General features: G+C 38.7%; 3 protein-coding genes across 8 annotated transcripts in view; 1 reads left to right on the plus strand and 2 right to left on the minus strand.

Moving 5' to 3' along the window:
- Positions 1-181: 181 nt before the first annotated feature.
- LOC119722065 (putative nuclease HARBI1) lies at positions 182-2,681 on the plus strand. The gene is made up of 3 exons (XM_038192057.1): positions 182-707; positions 1,832-1,933; positions 2,206-2,681. Exons 1-3 carry the CDS (start codon positions 265-267, stop codon positions 2,477-2,479), a joined length of 819 nt encoding a protein of 272 aa, XP_038047985.1. The 5' UTR covers positions 182-264; the 3' UTR covers positions 2,480-2,681.
- Positions 2,682-3,493: 812 nt separating this feature from the next.
- On the minus strand, positions 3,494-6,623 carry LOC119722066. 2 transcript variants are annotated; one of them, XR_005270401.1, is made up of 3 exons: positions 5,426-6,623; positions 5,076-5,209; positions 3,494-4,709 (listed from the first exon to the last, which is right to left on the minus strand). XR_005270401.1 is itself a non-coding variant. In XM_038192058.1 (2 exons), the coding sequence occupies exons 1-2, from the start codon at positions 5,113-5,115 to the stop codon at positions 4,360-4,362; spliced, it is 390 nt and encodes a 129-aa protein (XP_038047986.1). In that variant the 5' UTR covers positions 5,116-6,623; the 3' UTR covers positions 3,494-4,359. The 2 variants fall into 2 exon arrangements, 1 of the variants encoding a protein (XP_038047986.1); XM_038192058.1 differs by having other exon boundaries at positions 5,076-6,623.
- Positions 6,624-8,748: 2,125 nt separating this feature from the next.
- LOC119722067 overlaps positions 8,749-19,640 on the minus strand; it is a 37,808-nt gene continuing 26,916 nt past the window's right edge. Inside the window, exons 1-9 of one of the 5 annotated variants that reach the window (XM_038192062.1) lie at positions 18,632-18,925; positions 17,351-17,518; positions 14,582-14,821; positions 13,465-13,642; positions 12,710-12,781; positions 12,247-12,286; positions 11,075-11,102; positions 10,373-10,407; positions 8,749-9,066 (exon numbers count right to left, since the gene is read on the minus strand). In XM_038192062.1, the coding sequence (XP_038047990.1) occupies positions 9,041-9,066; positions 10,373-10,407; positions 11,075-11,102; positions 12,247-12,286; positions 12,710-12,781; positions 13,465-13,642; positions 14,582-14,625 (423 nt within the window). In that variant the 5' untranslated portion in view covers positions 14,626-14,821; positions 17,351-17,518; positions 18,632-18,925 and the 3' untranslated portion in view covers positions 8,749-9,040. Of the gene's footprint in view, positions 9,067-10,372; positions 10,408-11,074; positions 11,103-12,246; positions 12,287-12,709; positions 12,782-13,464; positions 13,891-14,581; positions 14,822-17,350; positions 17,519-18,631; positions 18,926-19,640 lie in introns of those variants that run through there. The other 4 variants (XM_038192061.1, XM_038192059.1, XM_038192060.1 and 1 more) reach the window with 4 other exon arrangements.

Consider the following 19,640-nt stretch of genomic DNA (forward strand, 5'->3'; position numbering starts at 1 on the left):
GCCCCAGTCTTCACTGCGTGATAATGACTGGGGAGGCGGGATGACCACTGTTAATGCAAACTGTGTTACAATAGCACTTTTTAACCAGGACACACGTTATTGAAGATCACAAAGTGTGAACTTTAAATTGAAGCCTTTTTAAAGATGTATTTAAAAACGTTTCACGCTTAAAGTGTGTGTGTTAGATAATGTAATAATAATCAAATATTCACTTGCAAATTTGAATTTCTATTGTCACAGCGTAGCAATGCAATCTCAGCGCAGATGCAGCTTTTGACGGCCCTTAGATTTTTTGCCACTGGCTCCTTTTACACCATGCACGGAGACCTTCATGACATGAGTGCACCATCAGTGAGCAGGATAATCCATCGAGTCTGTAGAGCCATCAATAGAGAAGCCAACAGAGTCATCAAGTTTCCTGTGCGCCAACATGATGTGAACAGAGCCCAACGCGACTTCTTTGCCATCGCCGGCTTTCCTGAAGTTGTTGGAGCTGTTGATGGGAGTCACATCCGTTTGTATGGTGCCCCTCTAATGGATGACGAGCACCTATATGTTAACCGGAAAGGCTGGCACAGCATCAACATTCAAGTCATCTGTGATGCTAACTACCTGATCACAAATGTTGTCGCCAGGTGGCCAGGCAGTACACACGACAGTGCCATTATCCACGGCAGTGTCATTGGTGACATGTTTAGTGATGGCAGGTCAGTCAATTATCTGATAATTGGGAAAAAAATGGAACATTTAGCCAATCAAATTTGATTGAATCGCACAAGCATGAGCACAAACACTAACAAAAGATGGCTTCTTCTTTGCTGTTGCAAGATATTTAGTTCACTTCTTGATTTTAAAGCCAGACAAGATGTGTACGCAGAATTACACAATGTGATAGCTTGCGTGAACAGTATTCAGTAGTCCTAAGTAGTTTTAGTTTTGATAAGAACAGTCCCGCTTTAAGTTCTAAAAGAACTTGTCTTTGGTCTTAGAACTTAAAGCAGGACTGTTCTTATCCATTAACAGCAGTCACCCCCACACCCGGTCATTATCACGCAGTGAAGACCGGATCCTCACACTGTTATTCCCATTAATAAATACCTTTTTAACGAAATAAACAGTTAAAATGCTCCAATTTTGTGACTTTCCTTCGGCGATATTTCCAGACTTTTTGTGTTCATGTTCATGGGCCATATTTTAGCTTAACAGGTATAATGACGTAAACTCAACAGAAACTGCTGCCGTAGTGAAACAAATTACAACAATGTTTTCATATCTTTACCTGATGGAGGAAGCTGAAATCTCGTTTACACATTCCTTGTGTCCGGAGTTACAAAGATGCTTGGTTTAGGAAAGGTAAATATGTCGGTGGGTGAAGTGTTCAAAGAAAATAAATCGTAGATCTACGTTTTCGTCGTAAACATCCTCAGTATATACTGCACTGCTGTACGATGTCGTTTCAAAACTTCCTTACGCGCGCACACGCACGCATCCCTAGCAACTGTGTTGCGTACGCGCGCGTCAGTCTCACGCGATGGGGGTTGAGCGCATGTGCAGTGCTCTATTGTTACAAGCTACTGCAGGACTGTTACTATATTTTGACCAATCATTGGCTTGCATGGGGCTGAACGGGGCTGGATCAATGCTGGTTCAGGGGCCATTTATTCGCTTGATCTTTGAAGCCGGTCCATTATCACCGTTAATGCCCGGCCACGTGATCGAGTCTCGACCAATCAGAAACCATCAACTCTCCAAGGTATTTATTAATAGAATCTAATTGAAATCATGTTTGACGTGAACAACATAAAATTGTTAACCGAATCTTCATTTTCAGGCTGCAAGGTATGCTCATAGGTGATTCAGCATATGCCCTCAGACCGTGGCTGATGACACCAATTGAGAACCCCATAACAGACGCTGAAAGAAATTATAACAGGTAATGTGATTCACACTATTTGTCCACAGTTTTTTTAAATAGGGGCGGGAGCTTTTGATGTGCTGAACTATACATGTACATGTATATTTGTGTGCATTTTTTCACTCTCATTGGGGGGGGGGGGGGGGCAGAGTTCTGAGAATGAGACTCCCTCACCCCTCTGGCTGGGCCACTGAGTAATTTAAAGGTTGAATATTGTATAAAAGGTGTAATTCATACTTGTTATATTGACTTTGACTCATGCCATATTTGTTTATTTTTCCCAATTAAAGGTGTCACAGAAGAACAAGGGTCAAGGTGGAGCAAACGTTCGGTCAGCTAAAGCGGAAATTTCCATGCCTGGCACTTGGTCTCAGGGTATCACCCAGTAGAACATGTCAAATCATCAAGGCTTGCTGCGTTCTGCACAATCTAGCCAAGATCATGGGTGAGCCTGATTTTGAGGAGGAAGTAGAAGTTGAGGAGGTTGGGGCTCTGCCATATGTTGGAGTACTCCATGATGGTCAAGCACATAGGGAGCGTATTATTCGTCAGTATTTTAACTAAATTGATGTATTGTAAAGTTTCATAGTTAATTCAACAGATGTTGAAATGTTATAAAAATTAGAGTGGCCTCATATTTCATCCTGAGCAAGGACTTTTTCAGAGGCAAAGGATTTTGCATTATGTGATTTCTTGCCTCTGAAATTGTCCTTGTTGAGGATGAGTGGGAGACTTTTGAGACAATGGTGGCAGCAAACACACAGGTCCTTTTTTCATTGTTTGCGTCATATTGAGCACGCGCTTTAGCTTAAACATGATGTAAACAATTGAGAAGGACCGGTGTGTTTGCTGCCACCAACGTCTCAAAATCTCCCATTATCATATCAGCCAACTCTTTTTTTTTTATTTATGTATATTTCAGGTCAATCTAGTCAGTGAGCAGTTTGCAGCAGTTTCTTCTTCATTTTCTGTAATCTGTTTTTATTGGATGCAAATAGGATGGGCAAGTAAGAGCAAGAAAATCAGCATGGGCAAAAAGAACAGGTTATCGTTAACCCCCCCCCCCCTCCAGTTTTGGTGACATGTAAAGACACACAACTATTTAACAAACAATTGGAAATTAGTTCACAGTAACTATTTATTGTGCTTCTTTGAATAAAAACATACAGTTCAATAATGTATTGCTCTCTTCCAAATGTAAAATATAAATAAAAACGCAGGAGTACTCTTTATTCACACTTTTTACTCTCTTCAAACTAAGATTTTAAGCATCCTCTTGAATAATATATCATGAAAAAATATTATCTAGTGTGCATGAGATGAAGCAGGTTTCTTGCACTTCGGGTTTTTTTGTTGTCTTTGATAACTAATTTTCCAAACAAACAAAAAAGGCCCAGAATCGGTGATATCCCCTGGAACAGTGTGAGTAACTTAGAATTTGCAATATTTTTTTATATGCATGTTAAAGTTAAGGTTGAGTTAAAAAAATATATACAGTCGAGTCTCGTTAATACAAACTCCATTGGACCTAGCCAAATTTGAAAGAGGAACATCAGTCCCATTCATTGTGCACATAAATGTACAGTCGGGACTAAGGCTTTATGTTTGTTATAACCAGAATTTTGTATTAACAGAGTTTGTACTAACGAGATTTGACTGTAGATAACCTTTACATGCTTTCGTGGATTTTGGTGAAACTTAGATGCAGTGACCCAAGTTGGGTAGAAAGACACAATTCTTTGGATTGTTGAGGTCAAAGGTCATGTAGGGATCATCAGAGGTAATTGTTTAAATACCCTACTGTTTCTTTGTCTACATAATATGATATATTTTAATGTTACTTGGATGGAGTGATCCTTGGGTAGGGGTGTATGACACCTCTTTAGAAAATGGAGGTCATAAGTGATCTAGAGGTCATTTGAGGAATTTAAAAAATATGCAAACTTTCACTTTTTTTTCGACACATAAAATTATCAGTTGTGTTGTATCTTGATTTTTTTTAAACAAAATACAATTATGAACTTTCCTCTATGCCAATCGATGTGATATTTTCTTCAGGAATGCTTTAAAAGATATGCTTTAAAATAGTTCTACATTGTATTTACATGTCTGTTTAAAGGTTTAAAGAAAGAAACAAAGAGAAATTCATAATGATTTAATACTTTTAAACAACTTGCAAATAAGTAAAATGTTGAACTTAAAATTAGGCACAGTGGAAATAGCTAATGAGAACAAACTTTTTTGTAGAACCATTCGGCATAAATTTGTAGGAGTAGTGGAGCTCTGACATGAGCCCATTTGTACCCGATATTGCAACCAGACTATACATGACTATACATCGAGTACAAACATGCTCTTCTCAGAGCCATCACTAATTACATATATTTTGCCGAATGTTGTTACCTCAAGTTTATCCTTATTAGATGGAAAAAAAACCAACAATTTTAGGACTCAGATACGATTACTGCACCGTGCTTCTCCAGTGTAAATGCCACTAGTATTTGAAAGGAATGGCTAATTTCCTTCAAGGCTTCCGTCATGGCTTGTGAAGCTTCCAGTTGTTGCCGAGCTATTTTCAATTTTTCTTTGTCGATCTGCAACCTTTCCCTCTCGATTTGGAGTATGCTCTGATCTCTTGCTATCTTCTTCCTTTGTACTGGTGGTCTTGAACTTGCAGTGCTGCACTCGCCCTTTTCTCTCTCTATTTCCTTCTCAACCTCCTCTGGCTCTACCTGTACGGGCTCCACCTCCTCCATATCTACATCAGTGTCGATGGTGTCACTGCATGTGATAGCTGTAGCAAATGAGTACAATTATATCATCGTCATTTGTTTGTTTTTACAAATCGCATTTCCCCTTCCTAACAATGAATTTGATAGACACATGTATTTCAAATAGTCTTTAAATCATTTAGTTCAAAAATCGTCAACATGTCTTATTGACTTAAACAAAGAATAACACTATTCTTGAAATCAGCTGTGTCTCAGACTTGCATGTCATGAAGAGAACAATTCAATATAACTATCCAATAAACACCGAAGTTCATGAATTGAGTGGAAATAAATACTCAAAATATGTAAGAAAAGAATATTAGTATTTTGAATCAGGTTTTCGTCTGAAGTGTTTTCTCAGTTGTTTTCAAAGGCTTTAAATATCCTACCTTTTTCAACACTGCCTAGCAGAAATTCCAAGTCTGGCATTGTTTCGCCTTCGTATTTTTCCACGATGCCATCGGTAGCAGGGCATCGAGGACAAGCTCGTATGTCGAGTTTACTGGTGGTTTAGGACCCCCTCCTGAAAATAAGCGAGACAGCATTGTTATTGTTATTCGAATTGAAGACTTCCAATAATCTTGTAATCTTGTTAAATGCATTCATGCAATATACTTGAACAGAGTTGAAAAAACTCGAGTTTTGTTATTGTTGAAAATGTTGAAAATGTTTGTTAGCATCAGAGTGAAGGGCAAAACCTAATATTGAATCAAAAAGTTAGTTGAATGAATTTCATTACCTGTTTTGTTGATCTCCCGATGGTAGCTCCTCGCCTGGCTTGAGATATCTTGCCATTTTTTACGTACTTTGGTCCAGTCCCTTAGTTGGCCCCCACACTCATTCAGCTCATCTGCCCCCATCTTCCAATGATCTTTCTTCACTTTATCTACCTCAGCTGTAGCCTTGCAGCGTGTGCCAAACAATTTGGCTGTATGGCTCTTAATGAACTCGGCCAGAATTTTGACCTCCTCATGAGACCAGTTCGCGGCTCGCTCAGGAGGAACTTTAGTCTTGGACATGACTAGGCCTATTTAATGTAAGTTTGTGAATGACAACAATCCAAATGCTGACAGACGGTTGCACACGCCCCAACCACTGCAAACACAATTTTGTTTAAACATTAACAGATTTATATTATTCCATTTTTCATGTTTTGAATTTTTGTTTTGTTTTACATTTCAATTTTTATGTAAAACTACTTGGCCCTTGTGTTTGTGGACTCTATTTATTTTTAAATATTTTAATCATAATTCTGAGGTGAATATTGTAAACCCCCCCCCCCTCCCAATTTTATGGACATGTTTTTTTTTAAATTTAATACAAGTTTCTTGTTTTCAGAATGAAGCCCTGGTGACGATGGCTGGGAGTAGTTAGAGGCCTATTTTACATTAGCCAGCATAGGGCTGAAGCCTAATGTAACCTGGGAAAATATCAGGTTTTTTATCACTCAGTCAAACTAAGTTTGACTTTGAGTCTTGACTCAATAATTAATAATAATATGGTCGAAATTCTGCCTGTGCTGTGACTACTTTATATACATGTAGTACTAGTAAGAGAAAAGTGGTGGTTCTGTGAAGTATGTCCCTTCGTAAGTTCGTTTTGATTTTGGTGAAAAGAACTGGGGCTTTAGCCTAAATCGCTTTAACTATCGCTAATAATAAAATAAGTTAAAATCTTCTCATTTAACTTCAAATTTAACCCCAACCAGAATACGTACTGAATGTGAATTTAAGCCGAAAGCGTGCAGACAACCGACTGACAGAAGTTTGGATGGATGCAGTGCAGTCTTTACACTGGATACTCTTTGACTAGGACAACAAAGTTTATCGCTGTAAATATCACTCAGTAGGCCTACTTTAATTAATCAAATGAACTTACCAAAATTCCTTAGCAACGTGGACGGTCTTCGTATATTTAGCAGACGACATCGTCGGCCATCTTCAGCGCAACTGCGTGCGCGTCTCTTGGTTTCGCGCGCTACAGACGGCTGTTGCATTGTTGTAGACTGTTTTTCACATAAAAGAGTCGTATGCATTAAGGTCATCCTCGTTCACAAACTCTATTTTATATAAAACATTGCTTGCGATGGATCGTTCTTACGATGTGTTTCGTGAAATTGCAAAAGCAGTTCGTCGTAGCTACGATGCTTCGTAGAGCTGCGATGGCTCGTAAACCCTGCGATGCATCGTAAGTTAAGAACAGTTTCGTGAAATCGACCGCAGTTACAGGACCATCACTGTGTGGACCCATGTAGTAAGACATATGCCAATAACAGACAGGTGTGTGACCAGTTACAGGACCATCATTGTGTGGACCCATGTAGTAAGACATATGCCAATAACAGACAGGTGTGTGACCAGTCACAGGACCATCACTGTGTGGACCCATGTAGTAAGACATATGCCAATAACAGACAGGTGTGTGACCAGTCACAGGACCATCACTGTGTGGACCCATGTAGTAAGACATATGCCAATAACAGACAGGTGTGTGACCAGTCACAGGACCATGACTGTGTGGACCCATGTAGTAAGACAAATGCCAATAACAGACAGGAGTGTGACCAGTTACAGGACCATCACTGTGTGGACCCATGTAGTAAGACATATGCCAATAACAGACAGGTGTGTGACCAGTCACAGGACCATCACTGAGTGGACCCATGTAGTAAGACATATGCCAATAACAGACAGGTGTGTGATCAGTCACAGGACCATCACTGTGTGGACCCATGTAGTAAGACATATGCCAATAACAGACAGGTGTGTGACCAGTCACAGGACCATCACTGTGTGGACCCATGTAGTAAGACATATGCCAATAACAGACAGGTGTGTGACCAGTCACAGGACCATGACTGTGGAGACCCATGTAGTAAGACAAATGCCAATAACAGACAGGAGTGTGACCAGTTACAGGACCATCACTGTGTGGACCCATGTAGTAAGACATATGCCAATAACAGACAGGTGTGTGACCAGTCACAGGACCATCACTGTGTGGACCCATGTAGTAAGACATATTCCAATAACAGACAGGTGTGTGATCAGTCACAGGACCATCACTGTGTGGACCCATGTTGTAAGACATATGCCAATAACAGACAGGTGTGTGACCAGTTACAGGACCATCACTGTGTGGACCCATGTAGTAAGACATATGCCAATAACAGACAGGTGTGTGATCAGTCACAGGACCATCACTGTGTGGACCCATGTTGTAAGACATATGCCAATAACAGACAGGTGTGTGACCAGTCACAGGACCATCACTGTGTGGACCCATGTAGTAAGACATATTCCAATAACAGACAGGTGTGTGATCAGTCACAGGACCATCACTGTGTGGACCCATGTTGTAAGACATATGCCAATAACAGACAGGTGTGTGATCAGTCACAGGACCATCACTGTGTGGACCCATGTTGTAAGACAAATGCCAATAACAGACAGTTGTGTGACCAGTTACAGGACCATCACTGTGTGGATCCATGTAGTAAGACATAAGCCAATAACAGACAGGTGTGTGACCAGTTACAAGACCATCACTGTGTGGATCCATGTAGTATGACATATGCCAATAACAGATAGTGTGTGACCAGTTACAGGACCATCACTGTGTGGACCCATGTAGTAAGACATATGCCAATAACAGATAGTGTGTGACCAGTCACAGGACCATCACTGTGTGGACCCATGTAGTAAGACATATGCCAATAACAGATAGTGTGTGACCAGTTACAGGACCATCACTGTGTGGACCCATGTAGTAAGACATATGCCAATAACAGATAGTGTGTGACCAGTTACAAGACCATCACTGTGTGGACCCATGTAGTAAGACATATGCCAATAACAGATAGTGTGTGACCAGTTACAAGACCATCACTGTGTGGATCTATATAGTAAGACATAAGCCAATAACAGACAGGTGTGTAACCAGTTACAGGACCATCACTGTGTGGACCCATGTAGTATGACATATGCCAATAACAGATAGTGTGTGACCAGTTACAAGACCATCACTGTGTGGACCCATGTAGTAAGACATATGCCAATAACAGATAGTGTGTGACCAGTTACAGGACCATCACTATGTGGACCCATGTAGTATGACATATGCCAATAACAGTTTGGAGCGCTTAGCCATAGGGCCTTCACCGTGAAGTTGATCCTGCTTGTGTTACATATAATTCCATTTTTCTTAGATGATCAAGTTAAAAATAATAGAAAGAGCTCAATTGCATACATTTTGTATGTGGGGAAGAAATGGGACAATAAATCTTTATGTTCCTTCAATGATTTCACTTGCAATATCGTTACTGTCATCTTTCGATACAGGCTTATCATCAGTGTCATTGTTTTGTCTTAGTGTAGAAACCTGGTGACAAGGGAAATGGAGATCATGACGTCAGTAAAATGACATTGATGAATATTGTGCAATAATCCTTTAAATTGTATTATTAGTATTGGTCTTGAATAATACTGTTAGTACAGCGTGAGTCAAAAAAAGCACAACCCAAACCCAAAAACTATATTTCAAATTAAAAAAAATATGTAACACCAAACCTAATAATGACTGGAAAGCCAATTTCATAAGTTTCTTTTACATGAAAAAAAAATGTAATTCCTTAATCCGATCAAACAATATCACCATTTAAACACATTGACCCTAAAACCTCTTTCGTCCAAAAATGCGATTTCATGGTCACAATTGTCTTCAAACATCACCAGTGATTAAACCTCAGTTGAAAAGTTAAAAAAATCAAACAAGTCCTTTTAAAGGCCCGTCTTTTAAAAAAAGTGGATTTTATAAATCATATTGTTTGCCTTAACAGGGTTGTTAATAGAGGATATTGTGTACTACAGTTGTTGACAGTTTTGAAACAAGTATTCTGTGTATTTTCCTTGTTGTTCCAAACAGACAGAATACACAATAAACTGCTTTTCTGGACGAAACAAGTTTTAGGGTCATTGCATTTAAATGGTGCTATTCTTTGAACGGATTGAGCAATTTCAGTAATTTTTTTCATCTAAAAAGTAGCTTATGAAATTGGCTTTCCAGTCATTATTAATTTTGGTGCTACATATTTTTTTTTAAAGTGAAATATATTTTTGGGGGTTTGGGTTCAGCATATTTGACGCACCCTGTCTGATAAAAAAAAGACAGCAAAACTACCTAGCCATTTTAAGCAGTCTGGCAAAATTAACCTCGACACTTAAAGAGTACCTCCTCTTCAAATACTTTATAACCATCTGTAAGTAGTGCATATACACATATAAAGAAACAAGATCTAGTCACTATTGTGTCTGTTAGCCATACTGAAAAAAACCTAGGAATTAGAGTTCGACCGGGTAGTGACGGAAACCTATTATGTATGTCAAAGATAACGTTACATGACAAACAATTAGGGTGAGAGTTAACTGTTTGTTATTCTGTTTTATCTCATTTCTGAGCTAGGGACTTGGTACACTTTGAAGATCCAGTGATAAGTTTCCATTAATCTTAATGCAACATATCTGAAAAAGCACTTCCCTTAACCGAATTATCAGATTGCAGAAGCATGCATTTAGTGTTTTCCTTCATTGTGCAACCATAAGCTGTAACTAGCAAATGCATTTACAGCACAACTCTTTTCAATCAGACCTGACTGTATTATGCAGTTAACAACGTTACAAGCACTAACCTGTTCCTTCAGATTTGGCACTGGTAGACCAGGAGCTGTTGGAGAAATAAATTTGGTAAGTGTTGTCAAAGATGACACTATAAAACAAGAAATTAGATTGTGGGATCAGTTAGCTCTTTAAATTCTAATTTCTAAATATGGTTTCTAAACAGATACACAGTTACAATGTGGAGTGAAAGAAAGGGCACTACAAGTGAAAGGGTATCAAATGCATGCAAGATGAATGCAAGTGGGAAGCAGGCTATGAAAACAGATTCAGGACACGATTGCAACAAGAGGGTGAATTTCCCTCATTTGAGCTCGCTCAAAGCGGGACTTCCATAGCAACATGAGGAATGATTGAGAGGACTTTTTTAAAATCTAAACCCTAAATAGAAGTGATTATTCAGTTTTCTATTGATACCAAAACCAGTTAACGCAATTGTAATGATGGCATTCCTGATTTTGCTGCAGCAGGTCACAAATTATTAGACGAATAAGGACAAAACCGACACTAACAAGATGGACAAGTTAAGTGTCAAATGTTTCAGTGTAAGAGTGGATATATGATACATGTTGATGCTACATTTGGTGGAATGTAAGAGAGACAGCAATCTTAAAGAGAAGAGTGCAAACTATGGAGAGTGCAAACTCTGAAGAGCACAAACTGAGTCTACATGCAGTGCAGGATATGGCATCATGGTGAATATTAAATTCACTTACTGTACAGTTTCTTCACCTATCATTTCAGCTGGAATTGATTACGGTACAAAAATAACACAGAAATGAGAATCAGGATTTATAAAATGCTGCACTATTATTTTCCAAGATGCTTTCTAACTGCATGATTTTTTTTCATCACTTACAGTAAGTAGCTGTCCTCAACATGCATAAAGCAAACAAAAAAATGCTACAACTCTCAGAGAGTTTTGGCTGTCATTGGCCCGTGGCCTGTCAACTATTGACCCATTATCTGTCAACTATAACGTACTGAACTTGGAGGTCTGCTTTTGCACAAGGACAATATAAAACACATTCCTTTAAAGAATCACATCCAACACTATGTACCAAGGTTCATTTTTGTTTTACATCTACGGGGTGAGTCAAAAAAAGCGGAACACAAACCCCAAAAATGATATTTCATATTCAAAAAAATATGTAGCACCCAATTAATAATGACTGGAAAGCCAATTTCATAAGCTACTTTTAGATGAAAAAATTACTGAAATTTGTCAATCCGTTTAAGGAATAACACCATTTAAACAAAATGACCCTAAATCCTATCTCGTCCAAAAAATGCGATTTCAAGAATCGTTGTCACAATTCTAAACATTAAAGGGTCATTGCATTTAAATCGTGATATTCTTTGAACGGATTGAGCAATTTCAATTATTTTTTCCATCTAAAATTAGCTTCTGGATTTGGCTTCCCAGTCCTTATTATTTTTGGTGCTACATATTCTTTTTAAATACAAAATATATTTTCTGGGTTCGGGTTCCGCTTTTTTTGACTCACAAGACTGTATTCAAGGACTGTAAAGACTACTGAGGGAATATTCAAGGGATTTAAGGCAGCAATCAATATTTGTTGTCTTTTGTTCTTTGAAATATTCATGCATTCTAAAAATAGAACACAGCTGCCATAAATGCCTGTTTATTTTATTTTAATATGGCATTTGAGAAAATCATATCACAACAAAAAAACACCACTTTTAGAAGAAAAACAAGTAACCACTAAATATTGTTCCCTAAATAATGTCTAATACCCCCAGTACATTTAATGTTAATTCCTAAACAATACAAAGTTCTTTTGCAAGTTTTTTTCCTAACAAACAGAACCATATTTTCTTTGGAATAACATGAATGTGAAAACCATCATCATCATCACACAATTACCTGTTGCTATTGAGGTACCTGACATCACATCCTCATGATCCTGAAAAGAAAAGTACAAAGACATTAGACAAAGTTTGCCAGCTTATTTATGTAAGTCATTTCACAAGGAATAAAGAAGAATCACTTCCTAATGTGCAGATCTTAAGTGACAGGCATCTGACCGAAAGACACGGTCTACAGGCCCCAGCAATACTGATGCAAAACAAATGTAAGTTGAAAGGTATAATGACAGTTATGCCCTTCACTGAAGTTCTTAAACGATATAAAAAGCTGAACAAATAATAGGCTAATTTTTCACAGATATCAAAGATGCAGTAGCCCATGTAAATAGAAAAATCAAACCAGGCTTCTTAAAAAACTACAAAAAGTGCTGTGAGACAGATGATTTCAGAGCCACAAACTTTTAAAAACTAATTTTCAACCTAAACTTTACTCAGTTTACTTTATTCACAATAAAACATACCTTTATCAACCCACAAAATGTGAGTTGAGGAAAGGGGTCCTCTAAATCTTTGGACTTGGTACTCACAGTTTTCTGTAGATAAAATACATACATGAGCAATCAAGAGATTGTGTGGTGCTCCACTACGAAAAATTAGTCACAGATTTTAACAGTGTTTTATTTTGTAGTGGACATGTGTTACAATACATGTATACAATAAACTGAAAGAATCAAAATGTTATGTTGTCTATTAACCCTAACCTTCCTCAATCCTCCAGGCGTTTTGGAGGATTTGTGAGGATTGAAGCTGAAATGATTTAAGAGGATACATTGCTTTGTCCGCTACCTGGTGCAGGGTGAATAGACTGCATTGCTGGCATACTAGCAGGGCTCAATAGAAGGGATTAGCGAATACAGATACAAGGTATTAAAATAAACGTGAAAAACTCCTCACAGGAATATTCCTATAAAAAAGCCCAAGGGATTAACTTCATGTCAAAGTGGTCTTTTAATGTGAATTTAAGGGGTGGGAATGTTCATAGTGTAAACACCTACACATGTACATTTGGTAACATTATAATACCATTACCGTTTTTGGCAACAGGGTAACTTTGTCTTTATGAGGAGATGGGGTTTTGCTTCAAACGTTGATATGCTGTTGAAGCCAACTCCATGCCTAATTCAATTCATCTGATATTTGAACAGGCCAAAGAATTGCAAACAAACCTACGTTGTATTGGAAATACGTACAACAAATAAACCAAATAACTTCAAACCTTTCTCCATGGTAGATTGGGGATCCCGTAATCATATCGCAGCTCTGCGCCAATGGGAAGATCTTCTGTGGCAAATAAGCACAGATGGTCATCAACTAACTGGGCTTTGCAGTTAATTTCTCTCCCACACCCATCATTTACCATTCTCCCAAGCCCTCTTGATTTTGTAGCATCCACGCTGAATAAGAAAAATAACAATGATCCTGATTAGGTCAACATTTCTTTGCTCAATTTAAATAATAATAACATTGAAAGAAATGTCCAGATGAACAAAAGCAACAGGCTCTTCAGGTTTGATCTCCATTTTCTACACCCTTGAATGCAAGGTAGGTACATAGCTCATAAGTTGCAACTGTTCAAAATGTACATGTACAGTCTTATTATACAAATATTAAGTGGCTCAGAGTGAAATGGGAGGAACATTATCATAAGATGAAATCGAGTGAAATGGAAAAGTCCAGAGTGTTCCGAGCTATAATATTCCTCCCATTTCACAATTTGAAGCCACTCAATATTTGTTTTGTATATAATCGACATACATATCCTTGTCATTTGATTAGTGGAACTCACATATATACACATTATATACACATCGAACCCAACAAGCAAGCAAGTCAAAAAATGTACATTGCAAAATTGGCTGAACGTTGAATAAAAAACGAGAATGCATTTGCACAGTTTTTGAACAATACGGAGTCTTCTTCATTTCAATAATATTCTAAACATAATCACTGTACTTAGTTTTACAGATATGTAACATTTTACGTAACATTACTTGCAAAAGTATCTCCGTTTTCAAAACTGCAAAAACTACTACTTCGCAACAACTTTATCAATAAGGAAACCTTGACATAATTCTTTGATAGGTCAACTTTGATTGAAATCCAGTAATTTTAATTGACACAGTGGTTTATTAGCCAAAATAAATTAGTAAAGATGCCCGTCACCTAGTTGAAACAAAAATCTCAGTTGACCTAATTTTACGCCTTTCCGTGCAATACTTATGTACATTTTTAAGAGGCAGGCGTGTTTGCACTTCTTCGTGAAGATGCAATTATCGAGATGCCTTTTTCTGGCGTCATTAATGTTATTCCGGAATTAATTATCCTTTGCTTACGGAAACTTGTCAGAACGCTGAAGTACCATGTTTTTAAGCACCATAGGCAAAAAAACTCAAATTGTCAATTTTGATATGCCCATTCCTTCGTGAAAATTGTGATGAAATTACAAAGCAATGGTCATTGCATTCTAAAAATCCTCAGTGGTAGCAATCATCAGATGAACGCGTCCTTCCATCAATATGGCAACAGTACAGTGTTGAATAAACTCGTCTGTAAGATGCAGCTCAATGACAATCCTGTAATAAGGAATAAAAAACAACAGAATTGATTTTTTCAAATAATTGGCGACAACCAACAGTCGTGTGAAAAATTTACATTCCTATTTTAGCTTGATGGCGCAATCATGCCATATGAGTTGGACACAATTAGCCTATACATGTCTCGCCAGCGTCCTGCCCAGTAAATTTCTTTTCGTTCATGAGGAATCAAAGTTCGCAAAAGAACGAATCAAATGCTTTGCCTCACTACCTGGATCGTCGTATATAGTTCAGCCAGAAAAAGGGGGTATCGTGCACCTTCGGAAATCAATTTCTAATCAATGTCTCTAGGTCGAAGAAAATGCGTAGAAAACGATTTGCTATGTTAAAAACATTTTAAAATGTCCCACGTATTGTTTTAATGCAAATTAGTGCCTTTAATTTTAAATGTTTTATCGCTCATGGCAAATTTCTAGCAGTAAAACTGAATGATGGCCATTTTGTTTGAGCACTGTTCGTGTCCGAGTACTTACATCATAATATAGGTTTTCCCAGCGAATTTCCGAATTTTTCTAATCAGTTTCATTATCAGCCATTCAATTTTGCGCGAGTTTTGCACACGTGGTCCAATTGGGGTTTCTTTTTCATTTGGGGTTCATTCAATTTCATTTTTAGGCAGCCAAGATTTTGCTGTGAATGTTCGTTTTTGTTTTGGGGCAGCCTATTTCGCTTTGGTGCATTCAAGACTTAGCATGTAGCTGTCTTAAATTAAGTCTTTGCAACCTTTTGACGGTTGACGGTTGACGCGAACATCTGTGCGCTTATAACGTATAACCATGCGTTTCTTATTCGTTTATAGGCAATCGCTTTCATCGTTTGGTCATTTATATTAATAAGAGTTTTTAATCGATATTTTTTTCTATTTTTCTCCGAGGTTCATTTCCCCCCCCCCCCCAAAAAAAAATCTTGATGACTGTAAATTTTACAATGTTACAAATCAACTGATATGAGGGAAACAAGATGCAACGAGATAATTAATTGAAAGGGACTAAGATAATTTCTTTTTCACTGTTGATATTGTCTACTTGTTGAAACGTTTGATCAAGGGGTTTTGTTATGTTGACGATTTCTTGACGTGCAAGACATCGGAACACGTAATACGTTTGGCAATGGTTGTACCGTCGGGAACACTTCTCTTGCGTTATTTCTTGAATGTTTTCTTGCGTATGTCTGACCGAACACTTACCATATTCATAGGGCCAATGCAAAGTTTTCAATGCAATACATCTTTGTGTCACATTTAACCTTATTTGCAAGTTTTATTTTCCATTTTGAGGGGCGTTTTTGGTGCCTTCTCCGTTTTGATGCTAATGCAAAGTTTCATATTCATTAGAAAACCTGTGATGGCATTCCGAGCATGATTAATGTTACACGGCTATTTCAGCAAAAAAAGTTGCTAGAATTTTGGATATTTTGCTGTCATAAATTTATTTTATTTCGTGATTATTTGATGTGTCAGTACATGTTTTCAATTACAAAATTTCGGATGAATAATTTGGAAGAAAAAACCCTGAACTGAACAGTGTCTTCCTGAAATGACATCACAGTAACAGCGTTAGTCCGGAAAAACATGGAAACTTTTAAATGCTTAGAGAAGTGCACATTTGCAATAAGATTAACCCAAAAAGTGTTGTCAAATGTGTAGTTTTCTTACATTTCACAGAGTTGCGCAAAAAGAATTCCTGAGAAAAATTCATTGCACATACCCTTTAAGAAAGAAAGTCAATCTACGGTTTGAAGTCATCAAATATATGATTTACGCTAAGGAATACGGACACGTATGAAGTCTTAAAAGATATTTGACAAAATGTGAAACATGTTTGCCCATTAATGAAAACGAATGCCCGACCAACCCCTTACTAATGGTTTAGACGAAATTTAATGACCAACGCAATACTTTGAATATGAATGCATTGTTGATAGGGACGAGTGAAGCTAAAAGGCATAGCATGCCTGGATAGTGAAATTGAATGATTCTTTTTGATTGTCGAATGCCGATCTGCGTGATCTTTCAATTTCAATCTAAATCGAATGAGCCAAGCGTTAAATTGAATAAAAACTTGGTGAAATTAGCCGGGAAAACCTATATTATGTTGACGAACTCAAATGATTAATACTAAAGAAATTTCAATTGATGATCCACACAGGCTGACATGAGGCTTTCACTAACGTCTGGGGAAATCCAGATAATGATTGATAGCCGAATTATGGCCACGCTAACGAAAGGAACCACATACATTTTTTTTGGGGGGGGTCACTTTTTTAAAATGACCTAATGATGATAAACAAGTCAGCAGTTTCATTGTTTCTGTGGGCTGTGGGCACGTGCATACACATGCGAGGATAAAACCAAGCATTTTTTCACTGGGCTTGTCCTAGATATACAAATATCAAACATGCCCCTCCAGGCAAGACTAAACTTTCCCATACAACATACCACAACGAGTTGACTTGTGTTTTACATTTGAGTTTCCTTAATTGTGAATGAATAATACATGTTATGCATACCTATTGTCAAAAATATGCCGGCAACATTTGCTGACATCTCTCTGTCTTTATCTGGAAACCGTCTATCCGTCCTTATCATGCTTAGAACACATTCACATACACTGCTCCTCTCAAACAACCAGCTACTACCATTAACGCTGGCAATAGTGCAACTGGGAGAAATTTGACCTGAGGAAACCAAAACAAGTACCCAATATATGACTGGCAAAGAAAAACAAAGCATGGTTTTAAGTACATCTATGGAATTATTATAACACCACACCCACACATTCTGTGTCTTGATTGGCTGAGAGCGAGTCACATGTTACTTTCTAATTTTGCTATCTTTCTGTATGTGCACGGCCAAATGTACTATACCCGTAGTAACCAAAGTACTATACCATTGGCAACCAAAGTACTATTTCCACGGCGCAGTATTTGTGTGCAAATGGATGCTTGTGTGCGCGTTCCGCGTATTGTTTCAAAGAGAGTGCGCCGCAGACTTGGGTTCAAACATTTCGTGAAGGGGTAGTTTTGGAAGAGAGAAATACTTTTTCCACCAATTTTGTATTGAAATTGAAGTTTAGTTCAACTGTGTTCACATTTAAATAATTAAAAATATTAAAATCAAGCAGAATCTGTGGGTGAAGTGTTATAAAACAAATATTGAATGCTTTACCTCGTGGTGAAGTAAAACTCCCTCGATGATCAATGGACCATTCTATTTTCCCTCGGCTTCGCCTCGGGAAAATAGAATGTCAATGGATCACCTCGGGAGGCTAGTTTTATTACCATACCATGTAAGTATGGACAGAATTTATGCATTCATGCAACACCGCTGCCCTAATCCTTACAAGCTAGGTGATTTCTGTCCAAAGAGGGTCATTCATAGATTGTCAAGGACAACTGTATGTTTTTTGTTCGTGAATTTAATTATGTCTGGGCTATTTGAATATTAAATTGATATTTTCCCCTCACAGAAGTGTGGTGGGAGTCTACGAGCGATACTTACCTGTAGAGCCACTACTTTTGCATATTCCCCTAACCGGCAGGTTCCATTCACTAAGAGTTTATACAACAGCGCCCTCTATAATGCTACCCACACTGCCCTGTGCCACGAGCGCCATGTGGGCTTCCTCTTTTCTCGTGCTCTACAGGATTAAGCTCTTTTTAGCGAACTAGTGGGGAGGAGGGAGGGATGCTCTAACGGTAAGAATCGCTCGTAGACTCCCACCACACTTCTGTGGGGGAAAGTCATCTCAGGAGAAAGTATCTCCTGAGATGTTTTGGATGTAGGCTTACGCATGTTGATTTTGTCAGTGGCCTCTATGCGTTTAGCCTCTGCCTCCATTAGTTCTTGAAACTTGCCAGCAAACAAGTCGTTGCCTGCCAGCGAAAGGTCGTCAAGTTGCTTGTGTGCTCCTTCAGTTGGTAGATATAATGAATTTGGAAGCCCGTTTACCGTAAGGTTTCCACTTCTTGGTCTCCATTACAGTCTTGATGTGTTCTACGCACATTTGATCCTGAGGAATAGTCGGGAAAATTGGATTATGTGTCTCTGAGCAAACTGGGCCCGTATGTTGCTTGAATGACTAACGTTCCGGGACCTTGGGAGTCTCATCACATTGAGGTAGTTGGAGAACACGAATCATTTCTCTCTTGCACCAGTCGTAATTCTGTCTCGGAAGTTAGGAAGGTGCTGAATCTCCATATTATCTTCTTCCTCAGATTTGGTGCGAGTACGGTTGGAATTTCCCTGAATAGATTGGGTCTGAACCCGCAACACCTTGTGCTTCATGCACTGTACTCTTGTTCTTTTCCCTGCATGAACATCTGTCTGTTCCGGTCCAGTGCTCACACACGGAGCACCGAACGAAACCACGTCGACCGGGCCCGAGTACCCCTCAGCGCGCGCTGTTCGCCCAGCGCCGAGGGGCTCGGTAACTTTTGTTCCCGCAATAGATACGGCCTGCTCCGGTCCATGGCTCACACCGGGTTCAGAAACAGGCCGAACGGGTAGTAGAACAGCCGGGCCCGCTAGTTGTCGACCCAAGCCGCTACCGTTGTTCGTCCCCAGACTGAAGGAGTGAAGCACAATAAACGGGGAAAACGGTCTCATGTGCAGACCGTAGAACCCGCCGTATCTGATACGGTTTCCGTGCTCTCCTGTCGTGACCAGAGAGCACGGAAACCGTATCAGATACGGCGGGTTCTACGGTCTGCACATGAGACCGTTTTCCCCGTTTATTGTGCTTCACTCCTTCAGTCTGGGGACGAACAACGGTAGCGGCTTGGGATGTTTAGTTCCCAC

This window comes from Patiria miniata, unplaced genomic scaffold (genome assembly GCF_015706575.1).
Source record: "Patiria miniata isolate m_02_andy unplaced genomic scaffold, ASM1570657v1 HiC_scaffold_14, whole genome shotgun sequence".
In the NCBI taxonomy this organism is placed as follows: Eukaryota; Metazoa; Echinodermata; class Asteroidea; order Valvatida; family Asterinidae; genus Patiria; species Patiria miniata.